Source organism: Rhinolophus ferrumequinum, chromosome 21 (assembly GCF_004115265.2).
Source record: "Rhinolophus ferrumequinum isolate MPI-CBG mRhiFer1 chromosome 21, mRhiFer1_v1.p, whole genome shotgun sequence".
In the NCBI taxonomy this organism is placed as follows: Eukaryota; Metazoa; Chordata; class Mammalia; order Chiroptera; family Rhinolophidae; genus Rhinolophus; species Rhinolophus ferrumequinum.
In genome coordinates this window covers 42,782,818-42,809,026 of record NC_046304.1, presented here as the reverse complement: position 1 = coordinate 42,809,026, position 26,209 = coordinate 42,782,818, and the positions used below count along the sequence as shown (strand labels likewise).

The 26,209-nt window shown below is 44.4% G+C and overlaps 1 protein-coding gene across 1 annotated transcript in view; it reads left to right on the top strand.

Moving 5' to 3' along the window:
* The first annotated feature begins 3,730 nt into the window (after positions 1-3,730).
* The window catches only part of PECAM1 (platelet and endothelial cell adhesion molecule 1), a 49,128-nt gene continuing 26,649 nt past the window's right edge, over positions 3,731-26,209 (top strand). The window contains exons 1-7 of the mRNA XM_033090883.1: positions 3,731-4,105; positions 4,191-4,217; positions 11,750-12,043; positions 15,937-16,242; positions 19,115-19,390; positions 24,075-24,323; positions 25,844-26,119. Coding sequence (XP_032946774.1) covers positions 4,042-4,105; positions 4,191-4,217; positions 11,750-12,043; positions 15,937-16,242; positions 19,115-19,390; positions 24,075-24,323; positions 25,844-26,119 — 1,492 coding nt within the window. The 5' untranslated portion in view covers positions 3,731-4,041. The remainder of the gene's footprint in view (positions 4,106-4,190; positions 4,218-11,749; positions 12,044-15,936; positions 16,243-19,114; positions 19,391-24,074; positions 24,324-25,843; positions 26,120-26,209) is intronic.

The window sequence follows — 26,209 nt, the reverse complement described above, 5'->3', positions numbered from 1 at the left end:
AGTTGGCTTCAAGATATCCCACACTGATACATTGATGATTTCAAATTAAAATCCCTTGAAAAGCGGCAGGACCAGGAGGCTTTCTCTGACTCTCTTCTGTCTTCTAAGTGGAGGAAGTAAATCTCCAGGATGGGTGCCCTCCTTGCTCCTCAGGGCTCAGAGTCAACCTTATCACAAGAATTTTAAAATCCACGGTGAAAAGCTTGTATAAACAAACCTTGTAAAGCCTTTTACTAATGTATTACCCAAGCCCAAACCTTACTTAGATTCCTTTCTGGTGAGCACTAACTTTCTTTGTCCTGTCAATTTCGCAGAAACTTATTGTTGTTGGGGTTTTGTTTTTTTCCATCTGAAAAGTATGAAAAGTTGCCTGATTCAATCATTTCTTTGAGCCTCTTTTTATGATCTGAGTATCATATTGTGGTTTTCCCATGTGCACGTATTAAATTGGGTTTTCACCTGTTAACTTTATCTTATGTCAATTTTAATATTATTAGTGCAGCTGTAAGAACTAAAGAAAGGTAGAGGGGGAGAATTATGCCCTTTCCTGACAATATGTTCACTTTCTTAATTGTGGCTATTGTGTCATGGGGTATACTTGTGTCAAAATTTTTCTAAGTGTACCTTTAAATGTGTGCCGTTTATTGTACATTATGCCTCAATAAAGCTGTTAAAACTTTCAATTTCTTATTAAAAATGTAAAAGATAATATTAAAAAAAGGTGTCACATCATTTAAAATGGAAAAGTATGGAAAGGTTTACAATTGAGGGCCCAGCTGCCAGCTTCTACCACTTGTACCCCCACCACAGATGACAAGAATTATTTGCATTGCTGTAGACTTTCCAAAAGTTAATGTTTACCTTTACTGATTGTAAAAGATCCTATTCAATAGTAAATAGCAAGTCAAACAAAGGTTTACATACCCTTAGAGCAGGGGTGTCCAAACTTTTTCCAACGTTTTTCACCAAGGGCCAGATGTGGTAAAATACACAAACAGCCGGGCCACTCACTCGAGGTGAAGTACGTATTGCCTCACCTGGTTTATTTAAGTAAACGAAATATATTTTTGGAATTTGCTGCGGGCCAATTAACAATGGATTGCGGGCCACAGTTGGCCTGCGGGCTGCAGTTTGGACACCCCTGCCTACAGAGTCAGGTAGTCCCTAGGAGAGCCTGCCAACAACGCCCAGCCTTGGAAGGACACACTAGAATCCTTTTGGCCTATTTTCAATTTTCAGATACTCTTTCTTACATTATCTATCTGTTCATATCCTTTGCCCATTTTTCTATTGTACTGTTGATCTTTATCCTCTTGATTTCTGAGAGCTCTTTACATATTAGAGAGATTAGCTCTTTGTCTATGATATGAGTTGCAAATATATTTTCTGGTCTGTAGATTTTCTCCTGACTGATTTTTTTTTTTTCAAAGTAGACTTTTCATGGAGTAGAATGTATCAATACTTTATTTTATGAGTTCTGATTTGAAGTCATAGTTAAACAAGCCTTTGCTATTTCAAGGTCATGAGGCATTCTTTCACATTTTCTTCTAGAACTTTTGTGATTTCATTTGTACCTTCAGATGGTTGGTCCATGTGGAATTTATTCTGGTGCATGATATAAGCTGTAGGATATAGTTTTTCTGCTTTTCTTTTAAAACATTAACACTTCTTTTTGAAATAAAGTCTCTTTTTTTCTGCTGTTGTTCTAAAAGTATTAGCATTGTATATGAAACAATGACTAATTTTTAGAAATTTGCTTTGAAACTTAGGGGCAATGGGTGGGACATTTGTCACTCTTGTTTGAATGTCACTTTGAGAAGGAAAAGTTGCTTACTCTGCAGTATGTAAAAGTTACCTTTGAAGCCAACGTTTATTTTATTATTCATGGTGTGTCCGTTTTTTCCCTGACAAATCAAAATTTGGTGGATGGGAGGGGATAATTTCCGGCTTGTGCACACATTGCTCTTCAACAGCTCTTAGCAAAATGAGCCAGAAAAGAATTGTTCTCTAGCTGGAAGCCATCACTTCTTGTACTTGTCCTGAGGCCGAGAAGTCTTGGGTTTCTATCCTTCTGGTTCAAGTCTGACTTAGCTTTACCATGTGGTAATATTATAGGGTAGCATTTCAGAAACAATATGGTATGCTGATTTATGATGACTGGGTAGGAATTAGCCAAGAGAAAAGGGGGAAGAGTACTCCAGGCAGTGGAATAGCACCGGCAAAGGCACAGATATGTGATGTGTTCTGGGAACTATAAATTCCAGCAACCAGAATGTAGGACCAAGGAAGGCAGTGGTGAGAGATGTCAATGTAACAAACCTCCAAACCTGTAGAGAATTTTTATGAGTTTATTTGAGCCCAAACTGAGGACAGTTGCTAGAAAGCAAGATCTCACATGCTCTAGGGAATGACAGTTTTGCAGTTTCTTTTATGCTTTTGGAATTCAGGAGGGGACATGAAGAAGATTACATGAAGGTGGGAGAAAGCAAGGAAGAGATTGGCTTACAGGATAGTTAACAAGATCACGTGCTCTCTTGAGGGTGGTTACCTATTACAGATGTTGAAATGGGTGTTAACGTAGATGCACAGAAACATATCTATGCCTGAGAGGTTTCTCATCATATATATATGCCTGGAGAGGTAAGCAAGCGTTGGATGGTTGAGGATTGTAAACTGACTTTCTCTGGAGGGCAATGGGGAACCACTATGTTACCAAACTAAAGGGGGTTCATTTGCCTGCGTGCATCAAAGCCAAATGAGACACGAACAGGGGTTTGCAGCAAAGAAAATAAAGGTTTATTGTTTAAGGAAATGGCGTCAAGCCTGGAGACACAGGCGAGCCAGGGCTCAAAGCCCTGGCTCCCAACGGCCTCTAGAGGATAGGTTATATTGGGGAAACATCATTAGTCATGGTAGCTAAGGGAGTTGGGGTCCTGGACCCCACTGATGGGTCAGGGCTAAGGTAGGAGTGAGTTGATCATTGCCTCCAATTCAAAGCTAAAGTTTATTGCTTTCTGGCATTTTCAGAAGGTTTTCGAACAAAACAGTTGTTCTAAGCCAAATTCTAATCAGCATGTTCTAAAAGGAGCACACATCAGGTCCTGATGTCAATCTTGGCCTCCTTCTGTCATCCCGTTAAAGGGGATGTGGCTGGTAGGGTCATTTCGCCTTCATGGGTCTGGAGTGGAAACACAACTGAAGTCAAGATGTTATATTTAGTTCGACCAAAACTCTATTTCTGTGATCAACAGACCTGAGATTTTGTTCCTAAGACTGTTTGTTGCTGAACAAACTCTGATGTCCTAAGGGCTTCAACTTGTGGTCATACAGCATATGCAAAGGTGGGAGGATCCGGAAATGGGCCACGGTGCTATTAGACCAGACAAGGCCAGTTTGAATCAAGGAGAAAAAAAAGAGGAAAAGCTATTTTAAAGAAGTGAAAATTTCACACAGTTAAAATTATAAGGTCTCCCTTCTGAACTTGCAATTTTCTGGCAAAGTTAGCCGGGTCCCATGGCCCTGCCAGGAAAGGTGGGAGGCCCAGACTTACTGCTGTGCAGAAAGAGCCCCCTTGGGGGAGGGGCAAAGGCAAAGCAGAGGATCTTGCTGAGTGTCCAAGGAGAGAAGCCCTTTGAATGGAGGTTGGGCAGTGGGAGGAGCCCTCTCACCCTGCCAAGAGAAGGGGCTCCCAAACCCAGGCGAGACAGGCGGGTCAGAAACGCTGCGGCAAATGTCACTTGTGCCTTTTTTCCCCTTAAAAACTAAACAAAGCGGCTGTGTTCAGTGGCCCCTCAGGAAGGCCAGTCATTTCCTGAGGAGATATCAGGCCAGCCCAGGCATTGTTTCAATTTCCAGCAATGGCTGCTATTACCTGAGCAGCAGTACAGCTGGTCTCTCTGCTGTCCTGGGAGAAGTTACCAGAGTGTTTTTTTCTGCTTTTCACAGGGCGGGTTTCTCACCATTGGTGCGCGGCAAGTATTTTCTGCCCCTGGGGCATGGCACGAAGGCTGAACTAACTGCCCAAAAGTCTTCACGCTCAGGATGCAGCTGGGGTGGGTCCAAGGGGGCAAGATGTGGCTTGGAGTCCTGCTGACACTTCTGCTCTGTGAGTTTTATTCTCTTCCCCCATCACTTAAACTTGCTAAGAATCGAAGCTAACGAAACCAACATACTTATTCTGTCTTTTCCAGGTTCAAGCCTTGAGGGTCAAGAAAACTGTAAGTTGCAAAGTTTCTACCTAGCTTCATTATGTCTTTCTGTGATTCTTAAAACTCATGTCAAATTGCTTGGGTTAATGTTTACAGCAATTGAGGGGAAAACTATTCCAATTCAAAGCTAAAGTGTATTGCTTTCTGGCATTTTCAGAAGATTTTCGAACAAAACAGTTGTTCGAAGCCAAATTCTAATCAGCATGTTCTAGAAGGAGCACACATTTTCTAGTTCCTAGTGAACTGTTGTATGTTAGGATTGGGGGGGAGTATTATTATAAAAAATGTGAGTGATTCTATAATTAGTCTTTTGTTGTTCTACAATAATTTTCTCATTTTCACATTCTATGCCATCCCCATTTTTTTAAATTCACAAATGAAATATACTCAATGTGTTGGATTCATGAAAACACAACAGAGTTTGAATTGTTACAACTTTTTTTTGCCTGAAAGATTTAAAACAGGTAATTGGATTTCATTTCCCGTCCACCCGTGATGCTATAGTCATACCTGCAGTATTTTATGCTTGTGTACGGGGGGGGGGCTTCTGTCTACCTTTGAAGTCTGGTTTATCATCTACTTTAGAGCTAATTTTGAATCTTTAAGATAAGCGGGTTTTGTTTTGCTTCATCTGGGTCCATGTGAAGGACAGGATTTGGCTGGGTCTGTAGGGAGAGCCCTCCGAGTAGGATCTCCTTTGGCAGAAGTTGCTTCAGTCGGTAAAGAATGTGGGTGACTGGATTGCAGACAGTTGTACAGCTCTTAGGAGATGATGTACGTGGACGATGCTGGTTTGTTGAGCCAGGGCTTGGAGCAAGGGCTCCAGGACAGGGAGGGCTAGTGTGGCTCCTGGCAAAGCTGGTCTGTGGGTCTCCCCATGTGTTGCCCATGTGCTTCGGCAGGCATTTGACCCCCATAGCAACCCAGAGAGGCAGGATCTCCATCATCATCATCCTCATCCTCATTCACTGATGATGTCTCTGTGCCTCAGAGAAATAACTGACTTGTCCAAGAGATCCAGCTGGCAGGGTATCGGCACTCGAACCTGCCCTACCCAAAGCCCACCTACCTGGCTCTGTAGGCCTGACTCAACGGAACACTTTTACTTTGTCTCTTTGAGCCCTCTTTCCAATCTGTAAAGCAGGGATAAGAGAATCAATCCTAGAGTTGGTGTGAGGAGGAGATTAGATAAAAGGAAGTGGTGGCCTGCCCAGCACGCGGTGATTAATAAATAATGGTTTACTCTCTGCGGCCCTCGTCTTCCCCACCTCACAGCTCCTGCACCACCCTCTGTCCACTCCAGCCCAGGCCCCCCAGCTGTTGTCCGGACCGCACCCTGCCGACATTCGTGCCCCTGGGCTTCTGTGCCTCTTGCTCTTGACCTCTTTCCCAGGACCTCCAGGCTCTCCCATCTCCTTTCTCACCTCAGAAGGAAGTAAATCGCTCCCTTCCCAAGGTTCTTAGAGAAAGGTCTTTGTCCCTTCAGGGAAGACCTCAGAACTGCAAGACTTATAGCAGGAGACTCTCCTACTGCTTCCTCAGGCCTCCTTCTTGTCTTATACTAGAGGAAACTGAGGCCCAGGGGCCATGAGGGATTTGGGCATGTCCACACTTGGTGTTAGCGGAGTAGGGGCAAGGATCCAGGTCTCCCTTTCCTTAGGTCACCCAAGACCACGCTGACAATGCGTTTGGCATGCATGACATACGAGCTCGTGCCACATCGCCTGCTGTCTGTGATTGAGGTGCCTGGTCAGACTCGGCCCTCCCCAGTCCTTTAGCTCAAGCCCTGCCCCTCCCCCTCCCCGGCCAGCCTGCCTCAGGAGATGACCTCAGTTCCATCTTCACCTAGAAAACAGTGCTGTCTGGAGGGAACTCCCTCAGCTTCCCGCCCTGCCCTGGCTGCAGGCTTATCTGCCTCCCCACCCTTCCTCCCAGCTTCCCTCCCACTTCAGAAGAGATGTCTGCCCTGTGCTGCCCAGGGCCAGCCTGTCCACCTGGGCTCTGAGCCCAGCCTTCTCGTCACCCCCGGGGTCTCACTCTATCATTTACTAGCTCCCACCCCGCTTTTAGTATCTCTCCTCACCCCCACCCCCCATCCTTCTGGCTGCTTCCCCTTAGTCGATAAACAAGATTGGTAGCTCTTATTTTTTTTAGGAAAAAGGAAAATCACACACAACCCACACCCCTCCATTTATCTTGTGTCCCCTATCTATCCACTCCCTTCCTCAGTCAAACTTCTCCGAAGGCTGGTTTATACTCACTGTCTCCGCTTCGTCACCTCTCAGTCACCCCTCACTTAGCAGTCTGGCCGTGGCCCCCACACCTTCCTGCACTGGAATCCTCCCATGGACTAATCCTGTCATGATGCCAAATGCCATGGACACTCCAGCCCTTAGCTTTGCATGAAGCCTTCTAGACCCTCTTCCCTGGTGTTCTTTCACATCACTGATTAACCCTCCTCCTTTCCCCAGGGGACAGTTCAACTTTCCTAGGGTCTGAACTCCCTCCATCGCCTGGTCTCTGCAGATTCCCTGGTCTTACCCTCTATGGAGCTCGAGTCCCCTCTCTACACCTCCACATCCCCCCTGTCAGTGGAGCCCTGGCCTCTCCCCTGAGCGTCATGCGGGGCAGTAGGTGACATCTCCTCCTGCTCATCTCCCAGGCCCCTGGAAGCTGGCCTCACCACCATGACTTTTTTCTTCACCCTTATCTCCTTCTGGCATTCTCTACTTTAGTTGGTGGCACCTATATCCTCCTGGGCACCTAATCCAGGAACCTTATCTTCCACTCTTTGACTCAACCCCCAGATCCAAGCAAACAAGTCTTTTTTTTTAATTATAATAAAATACGTACAACATAAAATTTATTTATTATTAGTGATATTTAATACATTCATAATGTTGTGCAAACATCACCACAGTGTAGTTCCAGAACCTTTTCATCGCCTGCCACAATAAGTCCTTTTGCATCCACTAAATATTTCTCAAGTCTGCTCCTTCCCTTCATTCCCACTGCACCTGCCCTAGGTCAGACCTCATCACCCTTCACCTGAGCCCCAGTTCCAAGCGGTTTATAGGTCTCTGGTCCCTCTTCCCAGCCCACAGTGATCTTTCTAAAGCTCCAGTGTCATTCTGTCACCCCTTCCTGAAGACCCTCACGACAGGGCCCAGCTTGTCAGCAGAGCGGGCAAGGTCCTTTGTTCTGTCACTTCCTACCTGGCCTGCCTGGCCCCTCCGGCTCCACACTCTGGTTCCTGTAGCTGTCTGTGCCCGGATGCTTTGATTTCTCATGCCCCTGTGCCCTGGTACATGCTGTTCTCCTGCCCGAATGCCCCGTTCTTGGCCTGGTCCAAGAGTCGGTTCAGGGGTCATTTCCTTCAGACTTTCCTTGGCCTGTCCTGGGCAGCCCTTCCTCTTGGTGTTTACATCACTGTCCTCTAGTTATCTGGGTCCCCACCAGTCTGCACAGTCTAGGACAGCAGGGACGATGGTGTATTTACCTTGTAAACCCAACACCTGGCACAGCGGCTTGATAACTGTCTCACTGAAGGGCACCCGAACTGAATGAACTTGGAGATGCTTGAGAGTCCTAGAAGAAGATGGGCCGGCGTGCTCTATGCTGAGCACCAAAGTCCAGCGGGGACTCCATGCTTCGAGGCTCCCTGTAATTTTCCTGACAATAGTGGGTGGTTCCTCCTTCTCTCTCCACCACCTTTATTTCCTGAGTCATTTCCAGGTTGAGGGCCAAGTGGCTGGCTGAGTCATAATGCCTCATCTTCCCAGGGCTCATCAGCATCCGCTGACAGGCGGCTAGAGGCAGAGGGAAGCAGGCCCCTTCGTTTTGGGTCTGGGGATTCGGCCCTGTGGTCCCAGGCGGCCCTCTCTGTGCTGTGGTGACTTTGTTACTTCGGATTCTCCTCCATCAGCCTTCATCTCCCCAAGTTTAAGCTTTACCTTAAAGCTGTTTCACAATCCGTCATTCTTCAATCATTACAGTTCCGAATCTTTTGGGTTCCATAAGGAAAGCTGTAGATCCTCTATGCAGAAAAACGCACACTTGCATATAATTGGAGGGTGGTTCACGGGCCCCCTAACACCCACCCGTGAGCTTCTGGGGGGCCCAGGTAGTCCAGGTTGTGAATAACCACTCTATTTTGTGAATGATGAGACCTGCACACAATAATCCAAGTTGGCTATTTCTGGACCGTTTGTTCACAAAGGAGTTTTCTGTATTATCTTAATAATCAGGTAGAGATTTTTGAAGATTCGTTGGGTGGTATATTTGTTATCTATTGCTGCTTAACAAATTACCCCAAAACTTAGTGGCTTAAGACAACAATTTATTATCTCACACAGTTTCTGAGGGTCAGGAATCTGGGAGTGGCTTAGCTGGGTGGTTCTGACTCAGGGTCTGTCAGGAGGTTGCAGATATGTTGGTCGGGGTTACAATTATTTGAATTATGTCTGAAACCGGGGGGATCCGCTTTTAAGTTCATCCATGTGGCTATTCCTCTCTGTAGAGGTGCTTATGACATCGCACCTGGCTTTGCCCAGAGTGCGTGATCCCAGAAAAGGAAAGAGTGACCAAGACAAAAGTTGCAATGTCTTTTGTAACCTAATCTCAGAAGTGACATACAACCCCTGCTGCAGTGTTTTGTGGTCACAAGACTAACCCTGGTATGATGTGGGAGGGACCAGAAGCAGGGACCAGAAGGCAAGGCTGATTTCATTGGGGTCCATCTTGAAGGCTGGCTACCGCAAGGGTGATTTAAACCTTCAACTTATTTCATCTCATGGACTAATCAGATGCCTTTTTTTTTTTGTCATATCAATTGCCTAAAAGAGAGGGACAGGTATGGACTGTTGCATTCATTTAAAAACCTAAGACGTCATAGACACATTGCATTCTAAATTGCTGAAAAAGGTTTGACTTTGTTACAAGAGAGGGAAAGGAAGTTTTTGCCAGTGTCTTTGGCCAGCTAGCTAGCGGTACCTTTTCTTACCTCTTCTTATTTGAAAACTGACTTGAGACCACTTATAAAAATGATGTGTTGTTGTTTAGTATAATTCAGTGAGGGTCCACAGCAAGGTGGTCCAGGCAAAGACCTCCAAGATTTCTGGAGGTCCTTCCTTGGTCTAAAAAATAAGGAGATTTAGAGTATCTAGGAGGCTCAATAAATACACATTCATCAGGCATGGCCCATGAACATTTTTCACTTATCAAAGTGTCTTATGAGAATTCAGTGTTTAGGAGCCTTATCTAAGCCATGTGACACTGTTTTGCTTGAACAGTACCCGATGCCCCCTGTCCCACGCCATCTCTGGCCTCTGAAGTCCTCATGGGCCACGTAAACTTTGGGTAAGATCCACACGTGGAGCTGCCAAACTCTGTGCATGGAGAGTCACGTTTTGTGTTAAGTAGTGGGGAGGAGTCGGTAAGACTTTACCTTTGTAATTGCTTCTAGATGCATAAGGACTAGCTGGAAGAAACTAAAATCAGTGGTTTCTCCTGCAAGGGGAGGTGGGAACTGATTGGACAGGGACAGAAACGGCAAGAGACTTTACACTGTATCTTTTCCTTTGTGTTCTTTTTTGGGCTTCAAGTACACAGAGTTGGATTGATCATAATCCTTGGCTCCTATCACAGGCTCATCCTTGACCACACATCATTGCCTTTTGTTTCATTTATGTGTGTTTTTAGTAACATAATGAATTCACAGGACCCCACCCCTCAAGCCAAGAATTTAGAACATTAGCCATACCTGTATCTACCTGTGTGCTTTACCCAGTCTTATTTCTCTCTTGCCTTCAGAAGTGACCACAATATTTTAAAAATATTAATCTTATATCCATCCACCTTTTAAAATGTGGATTATTTCAGATAATTTGTCAGTATCTCTTTGGGGTTTTCTCATAGACACCATATCATTCACCTTTGAGGGTTTTTAAACATTTGACTGCACTATCCACTCAAAAATTTAAATAAAAATTTAAAATCTCATGATTGTTTTATTCACACTTCATGGAGGTAGGTGAGAGAGGAAGCCAACAAAGCACACCAGGTACAGTAGCTCTCAACCCCAGGTCCTGTTATTGACCCCAGGTCTCTTTGAGAATGGACGCAGTGGAGGTTTATGGGGGAGATGTGTGAGAGTTTGGAGGTTTTGCGAGGCTGAGATACCTGATTTTAAGGTCATGGACTTTAGACACATTTTCCCCAAAAACTCCCCATGTATTATCCGTTCTTTCTAGTCACGTATAGACTATGAGATGTTTGAGGTTGTCTTTTCGACAGGAGATTAGAGCGTGAATATTTTAGAGTGCTGTTCAAGTCCAGATACATGTGCTTAGATAACAAAGCATAGGGAATGTGGAGCTGAGGTACTTTGAGATACATCAAGGGGTATAACTAGGACCCCAGGTGGGCTGCAGAAGGATCTATGGGCAGGACCAAGAGGACCCTCAAAAGACCGAACTGCCCTGGTCCGCTCTGAAGCTTGGACAGAAGTCCTGATCAATGAGCATTTTCCAGAACCTTCTAGACTGGAAAATTTTCAGAGCAGTGGCCCGTCACCAAAATAGCTAGAGAGCATCTAGTTTTAAGTAATTCATGTTCCCATCAGCCGACCGCTGTAAATAAGTCTCAAAAGCTGAATTCTGTTGATAGTTTCTGGTTGCTGGATCTTAGATGTTGGACGCCATAGGCCAGAAATGATGCATTTGGCTAGTTGATCTGGCGCCCGCTTTCTGGCAGAGATTGGGTCCCTAGCTGGGCATCGTAGCTGCTCTGGGTGCTTGATTCCCCTCATTAGTAGAGGAAAACCTGTGCTCTTTGCTTCTCAATGGCAGATGGGGATGGGGACAGCAAGTGGCTTCCTCAGAAGTGGTTTCAAGTCCTCACCCATCTGGGGAGGCCTCTGAGTTCATCAAATAGAAAATGCCAGCTAGGACTGTGCTAATTCCATCAGGCCTGGATGAGGAAGGAAATTTCCTGGGCATGACTGTCTGATTTCAGAATGGTGGTGGCTGTCATTTATTAAGCAATTACTGTATGCCAGGCACTGTACTAGGTGCTTTCCTGCTCCTCTCCTGTAAGTCTTACAACAACCTACTAAGTGCGTATTATTATGGCATCTTACAGATGAGGAAGCAGAGCCTAAAGAGGTCAATCACCCCAATGTCACATAGTAAGTGATGAACTAGGACTTGAATGCTTGTCTGCCTGAATCCTCTGCTTCCTCCAGGGGCCACGATGTGGCCGCTTACAGGCTGCATATGTCCTATGGACATGTTTTATTTGTCACACCCTGAAGACTGTCACCTTGTCTTGGTGGGAATATCAGCAGCTTCGTACCAACTGCCTCATGCTTGACCCACTACCTGGGATCATTACCCACCCACCTGGCCCCGGCAGGCATTTGGGACCCCTGGCCACTGTACTGTGTAGAATGTGATGATACCGAGGCGATGTGGCAGAGTTTACCAGGACAGCGTGGTTTCTGAGATAACAGGTGTGTCTTCCTTCCTTCCCTTGGCATTTAGCTTTCACCATCAACAGCATCCGCATGGCGTTCCTGCCACGCCAGGAGGTACAGAACGGGGACAACTTGACCCTGCAGTGCATCGTGGATATCAGCACCACCTCGCATGTCAAGCCTCAGTACCAGCTGCTGTTCTACAAGGATGACACGCTGTTTCACAACATCTCCTCCACGGAGAGCACAGAGAGTTATTTCATTCCCCAAGCCCGGGTCTACAACGCAGGGATATACAAATGCACTGTGCTTCTGAACAACAAGGAGAGAACCACTTCGGAGTACAAGGTGTTGGTGAAAAGTGAGTCCCTGGCATTGAACGTAGCTCCAGCAGATAAAACTAACACATGCAGTAGCAAGAACAGGAATTGAATACATAGTAACACTGGACCGACTGCCCGTCCGTCACCCTTCTCATTCATCTTCCTGGCATTTTCCTAACCTGGATTAGTAAAAACTATGTCTAGTGTCAGATGGGTCCTAAACTTCTCAGGGGGAATCACTTCATAAATCATATAAGTGCCTAAGCACTATGCCGTACATCTGAAAGTAATATAAACTAATATGGAATGTCAGCTATCCTTAAAAATATATATATAGTCCCGGGATGTAAAGTACAGCATAGGGAATATAGTCAATGGTATTGTAACAACTATATACGATGTCAGAGGGGTGGTAGACTTGTTGGGGTTATCACTTTGTGAGGGGTGTAAATGTCTAATCACTATGTTGTTTTGTACATCTGAAACTAATATGGAAAAGAAAAGGAAACGTAGGCATTAGACATGCTCCCGACATGCCAGGCTCTTTCTCACCTCCTTGCCTTAGCACATGCTATTCCCTTCTCCCGGGAATACCCTTCTTTATCTCATCTCCTTGGAAACTACTATTTCTCCTCAAGACTCAACTGGATCTCTTTTCTGACACTGTCCCAAAGAAAATTGGTCTCCCCCAGGGTCCCGGTCCTCTTTCAGCTCCACTGAAGGCGGTCTCTCCTTTCAGTGGGATTTGTATGAAGGCCATTGGGCAGAGAGTTGACACTGAAATCAACGGTCACTCTGCCTGCAGGATTCCAAGCTGGGCAAGTTCCTGAATCTCTCTAAACTTTAAAATTCTCATCATTGAAATGAAGATACTAATAAAACCCAGTTCAGGGAATTTTGCGAGGATTAAAAATATCGTGTAGGTGAAGTGCTTGGCCTGATACCAGTACATAAAGAGTTCTCACTAAATGGCAGTTAGTTTTTCACTTGTTATTGCAACTGTTTATCCCACCTCTGTCTGCTCTTCTGGAGGTGTGAGATGGTGTTTGGTTTGTTGTTGTTTTTTCCTCGAACAAAGAATCTGGCTTATAGTAGGTACTCAATAAACGATTGTGAAACAGATTCAACAGATGAGAAGGGGAGGTAGAAATAGATGGGGATGGAGAAACAGAAGAGAATCATTGTAGGAAATTTGGGTTCAGAGATATAAGGATTCATTCATTCATTCACTCATTCATTCATTCACTCATTCATTCATTCATTCACTCATTCACTCATTCATTCATTCATACATTCATTCCCTCATGAAGCATTTCCCAAGGCTGCAAGTCAGGAAAAACCAATGCAAGACATGAAAATGCATCAGGTAGAGCCCAACTCCAGAGGCAGTCTGGTGGGAAAGAGAGACATATAAACAAATAATTACAGCCTAATTGTTATATGATCTGGGTGTCTTGGGAGCACAAAGGCACGAGAAAACAATTCTGCCTAGAGAAGTTAGAGATGACTTCCTGAGGAAGGGACGTTGGGTCCAGATACAGAAGATCGTGTAGGAGTTTGCTTGATGGTGAAGTGAGACAAGGCCACAGAAAAGGGGTGTAGCATAAGAGGGAAAGAGCAGAGGCTAAGAAAGAGGTGAGTATGCCAGCAGAGTGCCCCTCAGTCAAACTCCCCCATCTCTTGGAGTCTTCATTTCCTGTCTCTAAAATAGAGATAACTAGGTAACTAACTACACATACTCTTGAAGGATATTTTGTTTTGAGGATTAAATGGGATAGCGAATGAAACATGCTTAGTAACCAAGTGTTGAGTGAATAAATGGCCCATCATGTGTGAGATGCTTGGCCAGGCCATTCTTAGAACAAAATAACCCTTTCAGCAAACAGGAAGCAGGAAGAAACAGTAGGCAACTGTTTGGAGGCATTTTCCTTTCATAAGTATATAATCTCTGACCGGTTTCATGTCAGTCTTTGCGGCTCACATGCGTCGTCTTCCAGGTCAATTCCTCCATGGGTGTCCTATGGGCAGCCAGGGGGCATGACTGGCTAGACAAACCCTTTGGGTCAGCAGGGGCAACAGCCAAAGGGATGCAGACCAGCCCTCCTCCATCTCCACTGAGAACAGGAGGAACCAACAGGTCCTCATTAGTGATGAGGAAAGATGGGCAGGCCAAGAATTTGGGAAATGTGTGTTGAAAACAAACGTGCAGCCAGGCTTTTGAAACTTAGGGTAATTTTTCTTTAAACTTGGATGGTTTAACAGACAGTTAGTGAATTCAGCCCTCTACTTCTTTGACAGCTGCTGCCATAACTGTCATTTCTGTATTTTTGTGCTTTTGTGATCAAAACAGTCATTCATGCTATTACTACTTCCAATAATAAGAACTACCACGTATTAGCCCCTCCTGAGATAAATGACTATGAGTGCCTTACACATATTTCATTTAATCCCTGCAATAGCATGTGGTGCCTCCCATTAACAGGTGTGGACACTGGGGCTCAGAAAAGTCAAGTGGCGTGCTCAAGTTTCGCAGTTCATCAAAGGCAAAGCCAGAGTTAGAACCAAGATCTATGTGACTTTAAAGTTAACTTCTAACCCTTGATTATTATGAGAGGTCTTTGAGGCAGACAAAAGGCAATGCATCCATCCATTCATTTCACCTGTATAGGGTCCCTACTCTGAGCCAGGCCAAGCATCCAACAACGAATAAGATACAGTTCCTCCATTTGGGGAGCTCAGTGTGAAGCAGGGGAAACCCTTCACAAACAGGTGACACCATAGGTGACAATTGTGGTACGAATACAGTAAAGATCTTCTTCCCAAGCAGAGAACCCTCCGTCTCTGAGCTGGGAGGGTCAAAAAACAAAAAGAGATTCATGAGTCCTAAGTGACTGGATGAGGTGGCACATCCAGAAAGAGGAATGTTTAGGATGTAAGCAAGTCTGTCTGACTCCAAGATGGAGCTTATAACCACCAGACCATGCATGGGGTTAGAACAGGACATCTAATCTCACCTAGGCTTTCCCAGCTCCCCTTAATCTGACCCTGACTCACCACCCAATGAATCTTCCCCTTCACCCCTTTCTCTGCTCTAGACGGCCCTCCACCCATAGTCCTTGGGACAAGCTGTTCCCCGTGCTCCCCGAAATGCCTGTCCTTGGCCCCCATCCCACCTCATCTGTCCAAATAACACCCTTCCTCCAACATTTCTTTCCCATCGGTTCCTTGCTAGAATCTTCGCTGATCCCCCAGGCAAAGAGGGCCTCTTCCTTTCCTTATTGCTCCATCATTCATTGTCTCTGCAACACACTCTGATGCATGGTTATTTTCAGCTTTGTGTTTTGAACTGGGAGTTCATGCATCCCTCCTCTCTCTCACCCCTTCCCCCAACCTCTGGCTTCACAGTCAGGCAGACCTGAGGTTGAGTCTCAACTCTGGGGCTTGATTGCTGTGAACTTTTAGATGAGCCTTGAACCTCTCTGACCTTCACCTTCTTTATCTATAAAATGGGCATAATTTTATCTTCCATGCCCACCTAGGAGGTTTCTTATGAGAATTACATGGGGTCATGGATATAAAGTCAATCCTAGCTTATAGCTGGCATTCAGCAAAGTATAACAATCACCATAATACTAATGAATACTGGCTGTTTTGTTTCATTTTTAACCGTATCAGGTGGTAAGACTTGTCTTCCCAATGGTGTTATAAATATTAAAAGCACCAACCACATCTTAAATGTATTTTATACTTTTCAAAGTACCTGGTGCTATGCTGGGCACATACATGCTAAATAATTACCTGGTAGGTGGCTTTGGGTGTTCTGGGAATAAAAGAAAAGAACCCCTAGATAGGTCAACCACAGTGACTCAGCTGAGGGAGGTTTGTGCCACTAGATCAGATTGATACTAATGGACTTTCTCTTTCCCCAAAGGAGTGTCCACTCCCATAGTGACGCTGGACAAAAAAGAGGCGATAGAAGGCGGGGTCGTGAAGGTCCGTTGTTCTGTCCCGGAAGAAAAGCCTCCAGTACATTTCACCATTGAAAAATTCGAACTAGATATAAAAGATTTCAAGCAAAAAAGAGAAAAAACTTCTCCGAACCAGAATTTTGTGACGCTGGAATTCACTGTCGAGGAACAAGACCGTGTGATATTTTTCCAGTGTCAAGCTCGCATCATTTCTGGGACACATGTGGAGAATTCTACAATCGTCAGGAGTGACCTGGTCACCGTGAGGGGTGAGAGACCTGCTCTTCTTTTCTTCATTATTTTCTGGCTTTCTGATTTGGTGTGGGGAGAAAGAGCCCAGGATTGGAAGGGGGCTGGCGACTTCTGGCTGGGCTGCTGTTCTCAAGACTGCTCTTAATCACTTTATGTCCATAGTTTTCAAACTTTTTGACTGTGACACAGTTACACACACACACTTATAAATTCCCCAAACAAAAGTTTTATAAACAGTGCTTAACCTTAACATGTGATGCATTTTGCTATTTTCTATTCTACTCTAGTTCAGTTTTGTTTTGTTTTGTTTTGTTTTTAACTCTGGCCATAACTCACTGAAACGATGCACCGTGTGACCTGCAGTTTGAAAATCCCAGCTTGAAGCCAATGTGGATCAGATATCGAGAAGTGGGGTTTGGAGGGGATTGGGAGGGAAGGAGGGCCAGGTCCTCAGCCTTTGCCTCCTACATTTGAGGAGGAGCTCCCCTCTTCTATCCATCCCCCATCACCAAGATGTTGGACAAATAGGAAACAAATAAGGTGACCTGAGAATTGCTCTTGGGAGAGAAAGGCAACAGCAGAGGGAAGCCTGGGTGACTGCCCAGGACAGGCAACCAACAACTCCCAATGACCTGTGGGGGAAGGACTTGTGAAGCAGGGAAGCATGGGAAAGGCACATTCTAACACAGAGAGCCTCAAATCTTTGCAAAGCAGGAGTCCTCAAGTTTATCACGGGGCTTTTGGCACCTTACTTCACCCCTGCCCGTTGTGTATGTATATATGTCTACATATATGTACATAATATATGTACAGATGTGTATTTATATACATATACAAGTAGAAATACATTTATATAACTATAATGTGTATGTAATATTTTTGTGATTAGAATACTTGGTGTGGGTTACCTTTTCAGAAAATGTGGTACGATATAAAGTATAAAGGAACAATCATACTACCACTACTCCGAGAAAACCACTTGTGTGCTCTTCTAGACTAACTCTGCGTATATGTTCATGCAACACACCCAAAGTTTTGTTTGTTTTGTTTTAACAAAAACTGGGATTTGTCAAACATACTATTTTATAACTTTTTCTTAATATGTTATGGACTTTTGTCCATATTAAGAAATACAAGTTTGCATCATTGTAGTGGCAACTCAGAATCCTATTACAGAGATATGCCATAACGTTTTTACCTCAATTTCTGTTGATGGACATTTAGGTATTTTCACAGTTTTTGTTATTGAAACAATCTTGCAACAGACATACTTATACTTATAACTTGTGTACTGTTGCAATTATTATTATTATTTATGGGGTTGATTTCTAGCAAATTGTTGATGGAAATGTTTTGTGCATTTTCAATATTGATAGATATTACCAAAGGTCTCCTCGAAATAGCTCAAGTGATGCTAACCAACCTTACCAACACAGAGTATTATCAACCTTTTGTTATTTTTGCCAAACTAATTGAGGCGCAATGATACGTCATTGTTGTTGTGATTTCTAGTTCTTCGGTCCTGAGTGAAGCTGAGTATGATCTTTATATTTGTTGGTCTATTACGTTTTCTCCCATAAACTGCCTGTTCATATACACTTTGCCCATTTCAGCTCTTTCTTATTGATTTGTTTGAGCCCTTTATAAATTGAAGGAATTAGCTCTTTGTCAGGTACTGTGCAAATATGTTACCCAGTTTGTCATCATCTTTATGAGTTTTTTCCATGCAGAAGCTTTTACTCTTTGGTTAATCAAATGTATCCATCTTTTTTCCTTATGGTATCTCAGTTTTGTGATTCATGCTTGAAGTTCCTCCATACTCCAAGATTATTAGAGAAAATAGGCACCTATGTTTTCTCTTACTGTTTCTGTGGTTTATTTTATTATTTTTTTTTCTTACTGTCTTTCTTTCTGTATCTCTGGTGCATCTGGAGTTAATTTGGGGATAAGAAAAAAAAAAAACCCTGCAGTTATTATTAAACTACCACAGAGGGCACTTGTTGAGTGTCCTAAAAGATACCCTTTCTTTTCTGACTTTGACTCAGGAAAGCAGACTATTTTTTAAATGATAGCTTTTTATTGTAAATTTAAATGATTATAGTTTTAAAAAAACAACTAATGAATGTGAAAATATTATATCACTCTAAATTCACTTTTGGCGTTTTGAATGTCCCTATCTGTATTTTACACAATTGTAATCTGTGTCTATACTCTATACTCTTCTATTTTCTTTGGCAGGAGCAAAGACCTAGCCCTGCTTCCCTCACCATCTGCTGAAGATCCCACACCCTGGTATCTGACCCATATTTAATTAAAATGGTGTTTTTCAAACTGCATGAGTCCTGAAATCAATTTAGTCAGTCATAGCCAGCATTTTTAAGAAAGCAGTAGAATAGACTAGTAATCCCCCCCTTTTTTTTTTGCATATGGCTATTTAAATATTCATTTCCATAAAGCAGCACAGTCTACGTCGTTGTCATTTTTGAAAGCTATGGACTATTTATGCTGAAATGCCAGAGTTCCATGAAACCAATGGTGTGAGAGGAACTGGGAAAATCTTTGGTGGGCAGGGGGCAGAGTCTGTGGTTATTTCTGAGGTCATTTGAAGAAGGTTCTGCCGATAGGATCTATAGAAGATGGTTTAGCCTTGGGAAGCTCAAGAAAGTTAGAGAATTGCAGTTAAGAGAAGGTTGAAGAGGCAAGAATGAGCGAGAAGGGAGGGAGCGTCAGAGCAGGCTGGGTGAAGGTTTTTGAGAGGACAGGTTGAACGTTTTTAGTTAATAAAGAAAAACGGCAGTTGAGAACAAAAAGAGCAGAAAAGGGGAGGATGTGCCTTTTTCCTCCCCCTGGGCTGAACCTGAGTCCAACGAGCTTGTCCTCTTCTTGTAGAATCCTTCTCGAATCCCAAGTTTCACATCAGCCCCGAAGGAGTGATCACAGAAGGGGACGAACTGCACATTAGGTGCACCATCCAAGTGACGCCCATGGTCCAGGTGTTTCCAGAAATCATAATCCAGAAGGACAAGGTGATTGTGGCACACAGCCAGCACAAGAACGAGGCCACCTACTCGGTGATGGCCATGACAGAGCACAATGGCAATTACACGTGCAAAGTGGAAACCAGCCGGATATCCAAGGTCAGCAGCATCGTGGTCAACATTACAGGTAGGGCTGCTGCTGCAGGGTGTCGTCCTGTGTCAGGCTCAAGGAGCAATTGTGCTGGAATCCAGGCTGGCCAGTGAGACTTCTGCTCCTGCTTGTCTGAATGAATGCACTGGTGGTGATGGTGGTGGTGGGGGCCGGGGGTGCTCGTGGGGAAGAGTCACCGCAGAGCGAATAAGCGGTTAGCTGTGGTAGCTGAGGGTACGGGTTCGCCATCAGATCCCAACCTGGCCACTCACTACTTCTGAGACCTTGGGAGACTCACCGAACTTCTTGCCACAACTCTATGAGACGAGGGAGCTGTAGGACTGTTGCAGTAACTAAGTGACAGGACTGCCACGAAGAGCCTCATCCAGAGTAAGCACTCAGTGAATGTTAGCTAGTGTTTCTCTTCTTGTGTCACCTTTCTCTCTCCTCTGTATCAAGCCTTGTGCTGGATCCCAGACACAGGTCCTATGAAAGAGTCGGGAGTGAGAAAGCATCAGCAAACTCAAAAATAATAGTAACAATGTCCCTTTGTATGACTGATTTGCATACCTTTTCATTTCATGCTCGTAACAATGAGATGGGTATCATGATTCCAGTTTTGTGGATGTGGAAACTGAGGCTGAAAGGTTGGGCAACTCACCCAGTGGTTACAGGGTTACCAGGTGGCAGAACAAGAGTCGCCCCTGGCTTGTTTGACTTCCAAACACATGCACTTAAAAATTCCCTTGGACTCCTTCCCCACTTACTACCTGGCTTCTCTTTGTAGCACTTACCACCGAAAAAATATACTCTACCTCTCCCTGTTTATTGTATGAATCCAGGCACTAGAATGTAAGCTGATTAGGGCAGGAACATTACCTATTTTGTACAGCGCTGTATCGTTAATACCCATAGCAATGCCTGGCACATAGTAGGGATTCAGTACGTATTGTTGAATGAATGAATGAATGAATGAATAAGGATGACAGTGTTTCAGAGGGCAGAGAGAGTCAGCACTACCTGGTTCCCAAGTGAAGGGTGTCCATTGAATGAATGAAGGTATCCATTCATTCCTTCATTTGTTCACTCATTTACCGAAAGCCTCCTACTGTGTGTTAGGCATTGAGTATATAGTACAGCAACAGTGCCGCATCTCATAGGTAGGCTGCCAACTACCCAGCTGGGTGATTGGCACACGTGTTGGCTCCCCCTGGTCTATAGTGTGTGCCAGCAGTTCAGTTTATTATTGATAATGACAAATATTTTGATGGCACATGATGTTTTTTCACAGATAAGGCATCTGTTATCTCATTAAAGTATTCAATTCAAGATTTATTGAGCACCTTCTGTATGTTGGGCAACTTACTGGGGATAGAGAGCTGCCCAAGGTCAGGCTTTGCCCTTGAAGAAGTCACAGACATAACTAGACCATTAGGGTGAAATGCAGTGAGCAATTGCAAAAGGGGGTGGGCGTACTGCTGTGAGAGCAACAGGGACCACGGGACAAACTTAGGGACTGTTTCAGCGGTTACAGCAGCATCCTTACCCCTCGGTCCAGGCTCCTTCAGGAAAGTGTAAACGTCAGTGGACCGTAAGATACTAACTGTTAGAGCTGATCACCCTCATCCAGAAGTCTGGGTCCTGCGGGGTACACAAGTCATTCAGTAGATCAGTCCCCCTGGCCCAAGAAAGCAAAGTGTTATGCTCACCCTGTCTTTGCCATGCCCTCAGCCTGAGCTCGGTCCTTTCCTTGTGGAGTTAACCCAGTCACACCAGGGCTAGCAGGCACACGCCGCCATGTGTTTGTTCCTGCCAGCCCTGTGACTGGGTTAGCGCCTTTGGAAATGTCTCCAGGCCCACTTATGCACCGGGTTTTCCATGCCCCTGTCGCTATCACGCCTCACTGTAAATGGCTCTACATACTAATACCGAAGGCTTACAATCATTTTGTGAACATCGGTATCATTGAATTAGCCATCAGTCTTTGGATAGAAAAAGGGTTTCTTCCCTCCCCCACGGTCTATCTTTTCAGACCCTCTGTCATCAAGTGCTGCCAGGTCTCTCAACTCTGTCCTGCTTGTCATTTCTGTAATCACACCCTAACATGGGTCTTCACACCAGGACGATCACAGGAATGTCCCTGAGCTTCTCTATTGCAATGCATCCTTCAGCCAACTACAGGAGACGCCCTCCTCAAATGGCCCCTGTTTGACATCACTGATTCTTGGGGTTGAACTCCTGCATGGTCCTGAGCCTTCACCCTGACCCCGCTCCTTTCCAAACAACCCTCCTCACTCAGCCTAGAACACCCTTTCCCCTTGGACACTGAAAAACTTCTGTTGTCCTTAAAGAGCAAGCCCCAAATCTCCCTGCAGGCTCCCCCAGGCAGAGTCCCCTGGTCACACCTCAGTCCCCGTTGCACTCTGCTCCTATCTTGACATCAACAGTTACTGCAAAGATTTAGTGCCTCTCCACCACTCAGAGTGAGCTCTTGAAGGACCAGGTCTGTGGCTCTGTTCATCTTACGTCGTCGATACTTAGCACAGAACATTGTAGGAGCCCAATAAATATTCGTTTGATGAGTGAATAAAAGACTGATCTTTTACTAGTCCATGTGATGGTCCCACCAGTCTGTTTACATTACTTGCTTGACAAGCAGATTGTTCCCTAATGTTTCATTCCTAATTGTAAACCATCTTGCACCCACGTCAGCAAGATGGTTTCCAGTTTTTACATTTTTGTTTACATATTTTTAAATGTAGAGTCATTGCTTTGGAATTATTTTTTCTGAGTCATTTTTTCCATTTATTTATTTATTTATTTATTTATTTATTTATTTATTTATTTATTTATTTTTGCGGGCACAGTGGTATCTGCCCAGTGAAATTATAAGGCACTTTAGAATGTCAGTTTCTTTGGTTCTTTTCCTCACTCCTAACCTAGAGCTTTGGATGGTGCTCTGAAAACAGATAAATCAATGTTTGTTATATGGAAGAAGGGGAGGACAGAATGTGCCTTAATTAAAATACAGTTTAATTGCTGGGATACCACCTTACTTGAAGTTTTATTTTATTCCCTGTCGAGGAAACTAGGAAGATGGTATGATGGAAATGACTTCCACAGCAAGGTCACATCAATGATGACAATGACAGGGTTGATTTGTACCCCCCAAACCTGTACAGCTAGTAAATTTAGAGCCAAAGGTAGAATTCGATTCCCTGATTCCTGCCTGCATTCTCAGACCTCTAGCCCAAGAAGCTTTCCTCAGAGGAACTTGGAGACTCAGTCCTTTTTTAACATGCAGATAGTCTCAGGAATTGACTGACTTCTTCTCCCTTCTGCATCAAGGACCATAACCATGAAGTCAGGGTACATTGGCTTACACGAAGGATTCAGGTCTTCACATTGGTTAAGTCGTTAATTCGTAATCTCCCTGTAGCTGAAGATAAAAACATATACCATAGCTATGAAAGATGATGTATTTCAGGAACTATTTCAATGAGGAGATACAAAACTTCTTACAAGTCAAATTCAGTCTTTACTACTGTTGCCTTCCAACCTGAATTAGGGCACTAATAACTCCAGAAAGCGGTGTAGAATGCTACTGTAGCTTACCTCAGGAAGTATCAGGTGTCATTGTCATTCTTCTCCATAGGAAGTGCTGGGGGGGATGGTGGCCAGCTGCCACTTCCCCCAACCTCATGCTGTCACTCTGCTTCAAGCCTGCACTACATCCTCTCCTGCTTCCAATCTGGGACCCTCCAACCCCATCCATTCTGCTCCCAGACACCTTCCCACAACACATCTCGGATGTCCTTCCCCTGACCCAGACTCTCTATGCTTCCCATTGCCCCAAGGACAAGCAGATTGTTCCCTAATGTTTCATTCCTAATTGTAAACCATCTTGCACCCACGTCAGCAAGATGGTTTCTATTAACCACACTTCTTTAGGTGGTTGCCAAGTTCCTTCGAGATCTACAGGCCTTGCTTTGGCCCCTTCTACTCCCACTATGTTTCAGGCCAGCTGAACTTACAGGTGCTTGAACCTCCTGCCAAGTCTTCCATATGCTGTTCCCTCTGCCAACACCCCTTTTTCTCTTTGCCTGGATGACTTCCTCCAAGAGTCCTTTCCTGATTCCCAAACCTAGGTTCAGTTCTCTTCTATGGGTTCTATTGCAAACACTGTGTCTGCGTCTCCGCCAGCTGTAAGCACTTTGAAGTCAGGGACTGTTTCTTTTTCTCCTCTGTCTCCCCAACACCAAGCAAGGTGCCCAGCACAGAAGTAGCCAAAAATAAGTACATGTGGACTAAAATGTGTGAGTGAATGAATACATGGGTGAATGCATGAATCATTGCTTGGCTGCATTATTACGTTGGTGCAAAAGTTATTGCAGTTTTTGCAGTGATTTTTATTTAACCTTTTAAACCTCAATTACTTTTGCACCAACCTAATACAACTTGCAAAACCTTTCTAAGCCATGTCTGTGAAATAAATGGGATGAACAAGGGAGACAAACCTGCCGTTGAAATCCCAGGCAAAGAATGCATCCTAGCTCTCTAATTGTGTGACCATCAGGTATTTGAGAAGCAAAGGAAAGCTTTTTGCAGGTAGATGGGATTTGGTTCTGCCAAAAGCAGCTGGGCCAGAGGACTCTGTAAGGGGGCTTTGGGAGTGGTGCCCAGAAATATTTCACCCCATTCCCACTCACTGGTTTTTCAGAGCTATTTTCCAAGCCGAAGCTGGAATCTTCCGCTACAAGTCTGGACCAGGATGAAAGGCTGAACCTGTGGTGTTCCATCCCAGGAGCGCCTCCAGTCAACTTCACCATCCAGAAGGAAGGCGTGATCGTGTCGCAGGCTCAAAATTTCACCAAGAAAGCCTCAAAGTGGGACAGTGGGACATATACCTGCATCGCAGGCATGGGCCAGGTGGTCAAGAAAAGCAACACGATCCAGATAACGGTGTGTGGTGAGTACGTCCTCACTGGCTCAGAGAGTCTTGAGATTGAAGGGGAGAAAGGGACTTTATCACCAGCTGCCACCCGCTCCAGTCTGAAGGCAGGTCACACTAAGGCAGGGTAAGAGCTTGAGGGAAAGAAAGAGGAGTAAAATCGAGAGAGCAAACAGAAGCAAGTGGGTATATCTGCTAGCGTACAGGAGAGAGGTAATGTGAAGATAATGTTGTTGGCAAAAGTCAAGTTCATGGCTTTATTGTGGCTGCGTGCTGATGATGTGACCTCCCAATTGGCAAGATTTTGGCTGCTGGAGCTGGCACCCACCCAAAAGGTCATGGAGGAAACACTGCTTAGTCAATGCTAAACTTTAAGATGGAAGCACCAGTGGTTAGTCCATATGCTGGCGGAGCAGAAGGGCTAGGACTTTCAGTGGACAGAATGTAGGTATTGAGACCACCTAGAGCCTCGCTTCTCGAGGTGAATGTGCACGCAAAGCCCGGTTAGAATGCAGGTCGGGATGGGGCCAGGTTCCGCATCTCTAGCTAGCGCCCTGGGGATACTGGAGCTGCTGGGCTCTGGACCAAGTTTGAGTGGAGGGGTTTTACATGAATGTGGAACTCTGGTCAAGCTGTCACTGTCAGTCTCATTATTCCGTCATGGTCCTTCAGTTTAACCTGTGGCTGTGGTTTATCCAGCCAAGATTTTAGTCTCAACTGAACCTGGATTTTACCCTATTGTCAAGTCTTTAGTCACCTAATTGAAAAAGAAAATGCAAGAGACAAATGTGGGTCATTGCATTTTAATTCTTTCTGTTGTTCTTAGGAGAAGGTCATTTCATTATATAAGCTTTATAAATAAGCTAACTTCTAAATAACGACTTAGTAGAATTCTTATTTGTGAGGCGTGCAATTTCGTTATCAGGAGAGGCTGAGACACTGAGAATTTGTTTTCAAATATATTCTGTTTGGGTACTTTTTTGTTTTGTTTTTTTCCATGCTTGTGTCTTTTCTCAATACAAAAAAACCACACAGATGTATGTGTATGTAATGTGAGGTATATGAAAATATAAATATATGTTTAGGGGGATGTAATGTTTTCCTTGAGTTTGTATCATTCTTTTTTGTTTACAGCATTCTCTTTCCCTTTCCCTTCTCAACACACACACACACACACACACACACACACACTACCTGTCAATCTTTTTTTTTTTTTAATGTCTTTATTTCACCTCCATTTTGAGAAATGTTTTCATTGGTTATTCTGAGTTTTTAGGAAGGGCGCAGCTCACAGTGGCCCATGTGGGGGTTGAACTGGCAACCTTGGTGTTATTAGCACCACGTTCTAACCAACTGAGCTAACCGCCACCCCTACCTGTCAATCTTTACGGAGTCCTGTAAAGGTAGATAAAGCAGGCAGGCAGGCATTTAAAATTACAGTAATGACAGAGAAAGCAAAGCCCAGAGTTGGGAGAAAGAACCCCTTGGGTTGGATGTTTTGTTTCAAATTGTTTCTCTCATTGTTTCTCTCACTCTAGAAATGCTCTCCAAACCCCAGATTTTTTATGACTCCGGGTCTGAGGTGATAAAAGGACAGGCCATAAAAGTCAGTTGCCAATCGGAAAATGGAACCTCGCCTATTTCTTATCGCCTTTTAAAAGCAAATAACATTTTGGAGACTCGTACACTGGCCTCAAATGAGCCCGCAGTATTCAAAGATAATCCAACAAACGACACAGAATACCAGTGTTTTGTGAAAAATTGCCATTCCCACACTGAAATGGAGAGTAAACGTCTGAAGGTCAAGGTGATAGGTGAGTTGCCGTGCTATGAGAAGAAATCATGTGCAACTGGGGCTTTTAGTTCACATTTTCAAAGGTTTGGGCTTATCCAGGGATTGTGCG